The following is a 12,317-nucleotide window of genomic DNA, read 5'->3' as shown; positions in this document are numbered from 1 at the left end:
TGAAAACGAAATATTTTTTGAAAAAGACTATCTTTGTTATCAAATATTTGTATTACATGTAAATACAGAAATATTTTTACCTACTTGTCTTATGAGAATAAGGATTGTCAAAGTGAAAATGTATTCACTTTACTTGAAAGAAAGTAGTTAATGACAAACCAAAGAAGCGAGACGGAATTTCAGCTTGTTTTGGGGGGCTGAGGAGCGGGGGGATAGACAGAAATTACATAAAAGCAGTTATATCAAGTTTTGGTGATTTCAGCAAAATAAAACGTGTTAAGTAATTGAGAGTTCAAAATACTTGTATCTCCCAGGTACCAGGAATAGCTGGAGAAACTTATTTCAAAAGAAATACAATTTTATTAGATGTAGTGTATTAGGATGATTAGTTAACATGTAAATCTGCTTTGAGTACAATACCTGGTGGTGTCTCACAAAGCTTTTCAATTGTGGGAAGATTTCCAATCAAAAGATCATCCTCTATTACATTTAAATGAAACAGAACATTGCAAGAAAACAAAATATTTCAAGCAAAAATAGATGTTAAAAAAATCAATGTATATAAAAATACTTTGCAAATTAAAACAAGGCTAAAGCATAAAAGAAACATTCAATTATGCATGCCTTAAAGTTCGCTTGGAAAATTAGAGTCTCCATTAAACTTTCCATTATTCAGAACAAATGGGGTAAGGGGAACACTGGTTTGTGCAAAAGCCAAAAGAATAGAGAATGGAGTGCAGAGTATATCCTCATGTGCCAAAGTCTTTCAGCTGTTTGCACTGTCCTTCCCAGCCCTTCAGGACTATTTAATTCAAACAGTCAGTGCAGATGGAACTGGCTTTGTTTATTTTTGCTAGGCCAGGTTAATAACCATGTCAAACCTTGGTGTCAGCACATACCTCCTTATGTCCTCCCTCATCTCATGATTTCACTCTGTCACTGTCCCCAACAACACACACACTCAGAGCTGGTGTTATTGATGCTGCTGCCAACTGCTGGTTCCTTGCTACCAGTGCTGAGGCCTGAGGATGTGAGCCCAGATGGACTTTGGCAACCAAAATACCAGTTATCTTTCTGTGATGGTTCTTCTCAGCATTTGGAAAACTGGTGTACACTGAACTGTAGCACCTAAGGCTGGGCAGACCTTACTAGTTCTGGTCCTGCATAGGGTGGCAACTGCTGCACTGCTTTCACTGCAGAACTCCCACTAGAAGCTGTGCAGATGCTCTCCTGAGCTGCTGAGCCTGGGCAAGGAATCCTTCACATCAGTAACATTCACAGATAACCAACTGAGTGCTAACTCAAGAATCTGATTTAATTTGGGGTTTAAGTTGTAATAATGTCCAGGAACTAAATACTTTTCTGCTAAAGAAACAAGTTAAAACATCTTAAATAAACCCACAACAAACCAAAAGACCCTAATAACTCTCCTTTTGATTTGTTATAACCAAATACCAAAACTGAAGGACTTTCCTTTAAAAACATGAAATTAGTGGCAACACATTTGCTTTTCATCATCTTTTTTGGATGTTTGTTTTGCTTTTACTAAACACCTCTGTTTAGCCTATATACTTCACTAACTTGAAGAAAAAGATGCATTAGTTTAATTTTTTGGAAACTGCAATTACAGGATAACAAATAAAATAAAAAGAGCATAAAAGGACTCCATTTTAAGAACATTTGTATTCATTTAAATTTATCAGTATCCCAAAATATTTCTGCACCTATATAATAATATCTGAATAAATACATGTTAACATTTTGTGCTTGATGAATGGATATACAAGCATACCAAATAAGAATCCATGGAATACTAATTTTGAAAAATATTTCTCTAAAGAACATGCCATAATTTGATCTATGGTCTAATCTAATTAATCCACTCTCCTGTCTTTCTGTGTCATTTAGAAGCAGGTATTGCAAAGGATGCTTGAAGTACCTAGACTGGACTCACATATGGAACAACTAAGTCCAATGGAACCTAGTGGCAGAATTATGCTATTTCTAAAATAAGTTAAAATGGTTACTTTAACTTACCAACTGTAGGTGTGTTTGCTGCACTGAGGGATGCAGAAGAGGATATTGAGGAAATGCTCTCTGCACGTGCCAAGGGAGCTGCAGGAGGTGGACTTGAGTTAGAAGTCAACGGAGGGCTGAATGGCCTAGGCTGAACAAAAGAGATTACAAAAGTATTACATAATGTGGTTTTAAAGAGATGAAAAAAAGACTGTAAAAAGAGTCTTAATTTCATGCCCCAGTCAATTTCACAGTGTTTCTTAACACAATTCCTTTATTGCTTTATCTACCCTGGGGTTTAGAGTAAAACAGAGAATCCACATTTTCCATTGGAATCAATTCCATTATTTCATAGATTACCATTATTAATTTTTTGCCTAGGTAGTTAAGTCTAATATATTTGATTATGTAGCAGCTGGTCAATAATTGTGCTATAACACTGTAGCGGAACCTAAGCCTACAGCCCTGTGTATGTGTCAGCAAATGTGGATTTACAGAGCTAAAGGAGAGCTACTAACAAACTGGAACTGAGTCCAGCAGAGGGCAACTAAAATAGTTGAGACTGGAGTAAGTGAGAGAGAGGGACAACCTCAAGAACCTGGGTTTGTTCAGCCTGGAGAACAGAAGTCTAAGGAAGGATCTACTAGCAGTCCTTTACTAGCTAAAAGGGGGTACAAAGGAGGAGGAGACAGGCCCTTCTCAGAGATGCAAGAGCTACAGCAAAGGAACTCAGGGACAAAATTCCTTCTTGTAACCTCATGGTTAGACCCTGGGACTGGTTGCCTAAAGAGATATTAAGATTTCCCTCTCTGGATATTTTCACAACTCAGCATGTCCCTAAGCAACCTTCTTTGGACCTTCTTTGAGCAGGAGGTTGGCCTAGAGATCTTCAAAAGTCCCTTCCATCCTAAATCTCTGGGTGGTTTTATGATTCACTTAACTGTTTGGTTGTTTGGGGTTTTTCGTTTTTGGGGTTTTTTTGTTTTGTTTTTTTTTTTTAAATTTTGGTTCTGTCAAGCTTGTTGCTGAGTATGTAGCTTTTTATACAGACTATGGAAATTGTAATAGGAGTGGAAGACGACTGACAAGCTTCAACTTGTATACAGGTAATAGCCAATTTCTAAAATAACAGTATAAAATGAATGCATCTTTGTGCAGAATCTTACTTTATAGCAGAACAGTACCAGCTAAATTTGTCTCTTTAATTATGATGACATGAAGAACAGATTCCTTGGTTTAAGACCAATTACTACAATTTTATATTGGAATGAGAAAAGAATGTCAAAATGAACCCTATTCTGAACTTACAAAAATACAGAACAGTTTAAAATGTTTCAGTTTTGTCAAAGCATAAGACCAGAATTTTGTCCCTAACAAGAACATGGTGAAAATACCTTGCTACTTTGAAAGAAAGTAAGAGGATCTTATCATGGTAAGATTTGTGCAAGTCAGTAAGTCAAATGAAACCCAAAGAACTCTAATACTAGCACAGCTTGGTCTGACATGCTGTCTGCGTATCTGCATTCTTTGCCACACTCCGTATCAGCAGGTGGACCTGCACTGCGGGCCGTAAGCAGAGATGCAGGCAAGTGTGTAGCCTCTCACTATCCCAACGGGCAGCTGCTGCAGCCTGCCACTTCCCTTCTCCACCAACCCGCACCAAGGGCAAGTGCAGGGAGAAGTCACAGCAGGGCTACTTGTGTCAACACACGACTGATAAAGATCTACTTAATGCCATGCATTCCGCAAAGCTTTGGTGATATCCCTGAATCAATGGAGCTTTGTTAGTAACCTCTCTAGTATTTTACATTTTGAAAACTTCAAATTCATACACTTGCTATCCCTTCATTATCAAATTACTGATTCATTCAATTAAAAACATTCAGCTGATGCAAAAATTATGTTTTGGACCTTCATAGTTCTGTTAAGAATTACTTTGTTATAGTAATATAATTATCATGAACACCTTCCATGCCTGATTGCCAATGGTGAAAATCTGCTTATGTGATTCTTTGAACATTAGCTGTAAAATAACTCCACTGTAACAGTGTAAATGAAAGGTATATCTAAAATCAAGTTACAATGGAAAATTAATAAACAATCAATACATACTATTTCATTAATCCCACTAAGTTTCCCAGTAGACAGCTTTGTTCTTGAAGCAGGCCTTGGAGGGGGTACAATGGTGCCTACAGAGAGAGGAGTTGTGGGTCTTGCTGGAAGAAAGCAAATTTAAGGAAACAAATATTAGAAAAGTCACACTGAACATAAATACATACTCACTTGAACAGAACAACTGGAAGTTAAGTTTTGGTTAGAAGTTCCTATCTTACAAGCTCCATTCTGTAAGATTTACTACAAATCACAAATGCTTTTAAAATGGGACCATGTGATACCCTGAAAAGTGACCCTAAAAATGGCATCATGGGCTTTCTCATTGCTCTCAAATGATTTTATACCAGCTTTTCTTGGAGGTTTGTATGCAAAAAGATGGTTTAACCGAGTTTCCTCTTATGTATAATTGATGTGGATTCAGAATATAGGATAGTACTTAATGTCTCACCACAAATGGAAAATTCAGTGGAAATTCATATTTCATCCTGGCTGACAATGGCATAACTGCTTATATAAAATTTTGCCCACTGAAATACCACTGACTTCAATAAGTATACACCAGTGTAAGAGTTAAATTACTCTGTTGATTGTAAGAACACACTAACTTCTACTTGTTTTTATTAATATATTAATAATTGTTTAGCTGAGCTATAAGATGTTTAAAAAACCACCTGCCCCCATGTCCTTCTAAACCTAACAAACAACTAACAGATGGTGGCAGCAGTACAAAGATGCCACTTTTACAAAGTCACTTTTCTGAATTGAACGAATAGAACTGTATTTAAAAATAAATGTTAGATCCTATCCAATGAGTATGCCAGATATAAAATTAACTCCAAATCAAACTGAAATCCTAATATATGACTATGTTGTTGCAGCACATCCTGTTGTCTCCCTCAAATTATTCTGGATGGTTCTTTTTAAATTAAATTAGTTAATATTATTTAAAAGGCAACTTTTAAGTGGGGAGTGGTCTCAGCCATTCAGCACAACTCTGCTGTCATTTAAGTACAGGATTTTCATCACTGACTTGGGAAGAAGGAAATTAGGCTAATACTGACCACATCCACCTTATGAGCTGCAAACTCAAATGTCCCCAGATAAATTAACTTCTAAAATATCAGTCATTCCTGCAAAATTCTTATTATGCCCCAAGACAACAGTGCATACTAAACACTGAGTAGTCTGTGGCAGTACCAGAGGTATTCAATGAGTCATGGCATGCTTGCCCAAATGCACTTTCCTTTGCCCTCTTAGTATGTAGCATTACCATGATAGCATCTGTGCTTCAAAATACTGGGTGTTAAAAAGGAACAGTTTTAAATCCAATTTATTTAACTTTATTTAATATGAAAATATTTATACAAAGCCATTTGGGAACGGAATTGTTTTTGCAAATTCAATCACTTAAATCTTTGACATCTCGCTGCTGTCCCACATCCCATAGACATTCCTATTTCTAGAAAAGTAAAGCTCTGCACAGTTAAGAGAAAGCAATGCTTTCAATTGAATAATTTGAATTTTTATTATTTCAAGCTGAATATTTACTACATTGTCCTAACTGTCAAGGAAGTTGGTGCTAACAAGCAGTTTAGTATATTCAAAGTAAGAAGATGAGTTAATTTTAACATCAGGTGAGCAATAATAACAAAAAGAAAAATAATTCCAAAGCTTTCTTTTTGGAATCAGCTATTAGCAAAAAGCAGTACACAATGCATGCTTGTCATACCCTTATTTGTATGAGCACAAGAAGACACTAAACTAAAGTCCAGTAGTGCTGAAGATGATGCAGAAGAAATTTCAGCAGTAGTGCCAGTTTCTTCAATGAGTAATTGTTCATGGCATATAGTATTATTGAAAAGGTCACTTTGATCCTCAGAAGCACAGCCGCTGGAATAATTCCCAAGCAAGGCAGAAGAGGCAAGGCAGGCATTTTCAGGTTTAAAATGCAATCTTTGGGGGTCCTTCTTGTCTGTGCTTGTGTGTCTAATTGTAAGAAGTTCATCAGCAAAGGAAATCCACTGACTCTGAGACCAGGACACAGAGGATAAAGTACTGGTACTCCCTGATGGCGCTCCTGTAACACCAGATTTGCACAAAGTGCTAATGGTAAAATCTGGTGAGGATGGGCTTGTAGACCCAGAATCTGTCTGGCGTCCAAGCAAAGACTGAGATATTCTACACCCAGGCAAATCAGTGGTAGATGAGGAGGAGTTCATATTGTGTTCTTTTAGTGTAGCTGAAGGAAAAGGATAGAATTGAAACTAGGACCAAAAGATAAAATTTTCAATATTCAAAAAAGTATTCAATATCCACTGCAAGAGGATTACTAGCCAGCATGAAAAATAACTGCTCTACTAGGCTAAAAATCCCATCACTTACAAATGAAAGAAAACATCACAGGTACTTCACGCATACTGCTAACCATGTCACTTCCCATTTTTCTAAGTAACCCAAAAAGTAATTTACTGTGTTTGTCTCCCGGTAAGGCCCTACATCTCATGACTTTCCTTATTCCTCCAACTTCCTCCCTGTCGTTTTCCTCTGATCTTTGTCTTCTTCTTGCACCCTACTCTATTTTTGTTTCCTGTACATAGCTTTCCGCTTTTAATTTCTTTCAAATTTATTTAATCAAACCTATCCTATTCCTTCCAAACTTTTTTACCCTTTTACCCTCAACATTTGTAATGGGAAGGTCCAACATAAACAGCGGTCCAGTGAATGAATGAAGGCAATGCAGTCATGAGACACTGTTTGAAATTCTTCTATCTGTATTAACCCATATCTAGTAAGTAACTTTAAGCATGAGGCAGTTTATTTCCTCTCCTATCCTGCAGTCTTCAGGCTTCTGGAAAACAGGAGTTTCCCCAAATATCCCCTGCACTTGGCTGTGCCTGTTGCAGTAGGTGACAACAGAAGCAGGAAATACAAATTCTCAACTCAAAAAAAGTCAATTCTCAACATCTTGCAGATTGGCAAAGCTAGGAGCAACAGCAGAGTGACATACAGAATCAAAAAAAGAGGGCAACACGTTTAGAAGTTCAGATCAGAAGTATAGCTACCCTCTTCACTGCAGTCCTTTTGCCACGAACAAGTACATTCTCTAAGCCTGTTACAGATTTGTTAATAAGTTAAGATTGATTGACTTTATTTGATTTTATAAAATCATTTTTTGATATAGAGGGGTAAAAAAATGATTTTTGGTGAAACTTGTACAGTAAAAGCTGTTATGAGATCCTCTGCATAGTCCCATACCAAGGCCAGAAGAATGGGCTAGAATCATTGTTAAAACTTAGGTAATAAATTTAGGGTTTGAAAGGTTTTTTTGTAGTTAACTAGTCTTCCGTATGTAGAAAGTGTATTGAAATGTCTGAATATAGGATTAATGGGAACTGGGGAGAGTCGACTGGAACAGCTTGTAGTTGCCTGCCAAGGAACCGTGAACTTTAGTAAAAGGTAATTCCGGCAGGGGGAGACCGCAACCACCGACTCATATACCACCTACCCAAATCGTACCCCAGACCCATTTCTGGACCCTTCTAACCTTTACTGCGCAGAATCGGATATGGGAGGAGAGTATGTTAAAGATTTATGGGAAATGTTATGATTATGCATGAATACTTAATGAATATGCATGAATAAGTTCTATATATGGTGTCTGATTTTGAAACCTGGTGTGCGTCGATCGTGAGAGGACTCACTCACGCACCCGGCCGTCAATAAAGAAGTGTCTGCTTATCTACATCACATTGATGTCGATAAGTTCTTCATTCCGAGATTTCGGTAACAAGCCCACATAAACAGTTTTAATGCAGCCTTCCCTTTCTAACAGATATCTTAAATATAATTCAAAAGCTTTAAAATACTACTATAAATCCTATTCAAAACCCAATGTGGAAATGTCTGAAACTATTTAAAAAATACATATGGATGAAAATGAGGAAGATAAATAAAAAGAACCAATTTTACAATATCAATAGCTGGCTGTCCTGGTTTTGGCTGGGATGGAGTTAACCTTCTTAGTAGCTAGTACAGTGCTGTGTTTTGGCTCTGATGTGAGATAACACACTGATTTTTTTAGTTGTTGCTGGGTAATGTTTATGCTAAGTCAGGGATTTTTTGGTTTCTTGGGCCCTGCCAGCCAGAGGGCTGGAGGGGCACAAGAGACTGGGAAGGGACACAGCCAGGACAGCTGACCTGAACCAGCCAAAAAAGTATTCCATACCATGGGACATCATGCTTGGTATGTAAACTTGGTGGGTTAGCTGGGGGTGGGGATCATTGCTTGGGGACTGGCTCTGCATCTGTCAGCAGGTGGTGAGCAGCTGTGCTGTGCATCACTTGTTTTCTTTTCTCCCTTTTCCTTTGGATTTTATCCTTTTCCCCACCTTTTTGTTATAACTGTTGTTATTATTATTAGTGTTATTGTTTTGTTCTTACCTTTATTTTAAAATTCTGTTTAAATTATTAAATTTTTCTTATCTCAACCCTCGAGTTTTACACTCCTCTCCAATTCTTCTCCCCACCCCTCGAGGTGTAGGGGGGTAAGTGAGCAAGTGACTGTGTGGTGCTTGGTTAAACCACGACACTGGCTAAAAAAACTGTTGTGTTTGTTCAAGGTAACAAAGTTAGCTTAAACTTCTAATAAAGCAGAATTATTAATGGATGACCAAAGTTTACTTCTGTGATGCATAAATCACTGTCTGCTGGAATACCATGGTAGTGTAAGTGTTCAATCATTAATACAGAGTTAGAAAACAGTATCTAAAATGTTTTAACAGGAAAAAAACCCGTAATCTGTGGGACATGCTACACCATGATATGCAGATATGCTGTGTACAAAACAACTAATTTAAGTAAATTAAGTTTTAGATTGAGATTTTCAATAGCTTTAAGCATCAGCTTACCTACATTAACCTTCATGTTGAAGATAAAACACTGACTTCAAGGAAAATAAAATCAGATCACTTGTGTATTTTTTTAAGTCTTTAGAACAAAGCTGCAGGTTAGTGAGCATCAGAACTTGATTTAAACAAGAATATGACCTACATTGATCCAGTATTTTTCCCCCCAAAATACATGAATAATTAGTTATGCTTTTGAACACCCACTTTTTACTTAACTACATGGATCATTTCACAAGTCTAAGTATCTTATATAACTCCTGAACGAACAATCCTTTAAATAATTATGTAGCAGATAAAAGTTTGCCAAGGCACAGATGTCTTATATTTAAAATTGACTTATGCTCACAGCACACTATTTTCCTCCAGTTTCAGTGAAATGTAGGGCTCTGTGCATATGCTTCTTTTGGGTATGAAGGCTTGGCTAGATGACTCCCTCCCCTCGATATGGCTGCAGAGGATGTTATGAATACCAATTACCTGCCAGTATTCAACAGCCAGAGACTACTTTCTCCACACTTTGCTGCCAAAGGGACTGTATGAACATTTCCCACCCTGCTTTGACTTCCCATCCAGGAATAGCAATAAACAACTTGATACAATAACAACAACAGCACAACAAATAAAGTGTCCTCTGCCTTCCTCTACAGATTCCAACACCAGACAAAAGCTAGCAAAACATTATTTTGAGAAAGCAGCACTTCTTTTCAGCATATTACAGTAATATACATCTATATATAATTTATCCTTAAATATGTTACAAATTTGGATCCAATACTAACCAATAACTGGGTATCTAAGTGAGGAAGAGACAATGTAATGATTTCTGTAAGCCAGAAACATTACTGTTAAAACCCGTAACTGTTAAGGAATGTGAATTTGTAGCAAAAGAATAAGCTCTACTTAAAACCCGAAGGGTTACATAGCAATGCTGGTTGCCGCTAAAAGGACATTATGAAGGCCAAGAAGAATTAACACTAGCTGTGCAGAATTCCCCTATCAATACAAGTACTCTTCCTTATTATTCTTCAATCAAGTACAGAGAAAAAAAGCTAGAAAGCCATGATTGTGAACAAAGAAGTATAGTCTGTTACAATTTTTTGAACATGAATACCTAGCTAAAAGACATAGTAAACACTTCCTCAGGCATGTGGCATTCATTTCCGTGCAACAAGATAGCAGGGGTTTGAAAACAGATATGCAGTAGGTAGACTGAGAAAAGCTATGGAAACAGCATACCTGCTGTTAGTAAATAGTAGATTGTGCTTTAAATCTGAGAAAATTAACATAAATAATAAACAATTTAAGTAAGTACTTTTAGTAAGCAGGTTCTAACATTGCCATAATACCTGCTATTGTTTCAGTCTCTCATTCCTTTTTCTGAACTGGTTTCTCAACATCTCGTGCTCTCAGCATCTTTAACACATATACCCACTCATATGCTGTTCTGCCTCCCTCTCCTTCACTGCCTTTTGAATGTGACAATCAATATTGACTATTTGTGTGGAATTTTTTTTCTCCCCAAAAACAGGTTTCAGGAAAGCCTAACAGTGTCCTGCCCACACTAATATCTTCCAGAATCTTGCTCCTCAAAATTCCCACGCAACATCTGCCCTACCCCTCTCATACTCCTCAGTCCACCCTTTTCCTCCCAATGCCCCAGCTTCAGGGTCTCCCCTTAATTCTGTTCTCAGTCCTGCCATTTTCATTTGGCTCCCCTTGGATTATGTTCACACATCTGCTAACAGAATCATGGTTTCCTACAGGAAATGAGTTCCTCACAGCAAAGCTCCAAGGTGCCTTCAAACTGCAAAGCTCAATGGACTTTCCTGGAAAGAAGAAACCTGTCCCTATTCACAGTGCAAGCTCAGCTTGTCTCACAGTTGCTGCAACAACCTCCATTTAATCTCCCAGCCCTACCAGCTGAAAAAATAGGATTATTTTCTAGATGGTGATTTTTTTTGGAAAGTGAGAAAAGGTGATAAAAAATGGTAGAAGCAAGACAGAATTTTCCTAAGGCGTCTAGTGTCCCCTCTTCCCCATTGCTCCCTAGCTTGAAAGTCTGATAGACTGCACCTTCAGTTGTGTATTACTTATAAGATAGTACACTCTTTACAAAAGTCTTTAATTTCCATAGTCAAAGCATGTCCCCTTGGCAGTAATTAAAAAAACAACAACAGAACATTAAGAAGCATGTAGAGGAAACATTTTTCTACTATCAATATTCTACCTGAGGAGGATGAGGATGCCAAGGAAGCTGAAGAGGAAGACTCAAGAGAACTGCTGAAGAGCGGATCCCATGTCAGGAGGTCACTGTTCCCTTTTCTACATTAAAAGTTACAATTGGAATATAAATGAAAGATGCACATACTCATAAAAATCAAACTACAACTTCAGTAGTTTGATAATATAACAAAAACAATGATATGATAAATACATTTGACAGATCACCTTTATTAATCTCGCATCTAAAATGTACTTAGAAATTATAGATCAAGGAACTGATTTACATGTGAGGAGAATATCTGAACTGACACCATGGTACAAGTTTGTGTGTGGACAAATTCATAACATCAGTTAAATGATTGTCCTTTTCAAGGAGACATACATCTTCAAATCCATTTATTTCAGTATCTACATATATAAGCAACATATACAGAGCTGTCCAAATTTGGGGCTTGTAAACACTTAAACACTTTACCATGGAACACTATAGGATAGAAACTAAACCTGTTTTATTTAAAATCTGAGATTTTAATAAAAGCAGCATTTTGTAATCATGTAATTATAAACAGCAATTGAGACAGATCACAATGAAGCAAATGCATTAGAAGGGGAAAAATTAAATCACCACTATTACATAATTACTCCCTAGGTCTTATAATACAATAGACGCCCAACTTAAAATAGCAGTCAGCTGGTATTTCCATTGAGTTTCTGAGTATTAGATCAAAATAAGACCAAATTGTGGCAAACCTACATTTCATAGAATTTTAAATTTGAACTTACTCATTAGTTGGAGCAGAAAGCTTTGATTTTGTTAGCTCTTCACCTAAGGAAAAGACACAATATTATCACCAAAGCTGTGACACTCTAAAACAAAAAACTCATCTTCATTAAAAAAATACTAAAATAAATGTTTGCAGTTTGAAACTGATTATTAATTATTAAAATTGAAAAGCAAAAATGCATTTTTTCTGATAATATAAATTCAGACATTCCTGAAATACCTACTGACAGGAGAGGACTACATAGAGTAATGCATTTGGGGAGGAAGTGTTG

At 36.9% G+C, this 12,317-nt stretch overlaps 1 protein-coding gene across 5 annotated transcripts in view; it reads right to left on the bottom strand.

The window, feature by feature from the left end:
- FCHO2 (FCH and mu domain containing endocytic adaptor 2) overlaps positions 1-12,317 on the bottom strand; it is a 100,131-nt gene that overhangs the window by 15,250 nt on the left and 72,564 nt on the right. For 3 of the 5 annotated variants that reach the window (XM_056323666.1, XM_056323661.1, XM_056323662.1), the window contains exons 16-20: positions 12,045-12,087; positions 11,266-11,360; positions 4,129-4,232; positions 2,038-2,167; positions 421-480 (exon numbers count right to left, since the gene is read on the bottom strand). In XM_056323666.1, coding sequence (XP_056179641.1) covers positions 421-480; positions 2,038-2,167; positions 4,129-4,232; positions 11,266-11,360; positions 12,045-12,087 — 432 coding nt within the window. The remainder of the gene's footprint in view (positions 1-420; positions 481-2,037; positions 2,168-4,128; positions 4,233-11,265; positions 11,361-12,044; positions 12,088-12,317) is intronic. The other 2 variants (XM_056323665.1, XM_056323664.1) reach the window with 1 other exon arrangement.

This window comes from Falco biarmicus, chromosome Z, assembly GCF_023638135.1.
Source record: "Falco biarmicus isolate bFalBia1 chromosome Z, bFalBia1.pri, whole genome shotgun sequence".
Lineage (NCBI taxonomy): Eukaryota > Metazoa > Chordata > Aves > Falconiformes > Falconidae > Falco > Falco biarmicus.
Note: the sequence above shows the minus strand (reverse complement) of the source record. Positions and strands in the feature narration are given on the sequence as shown.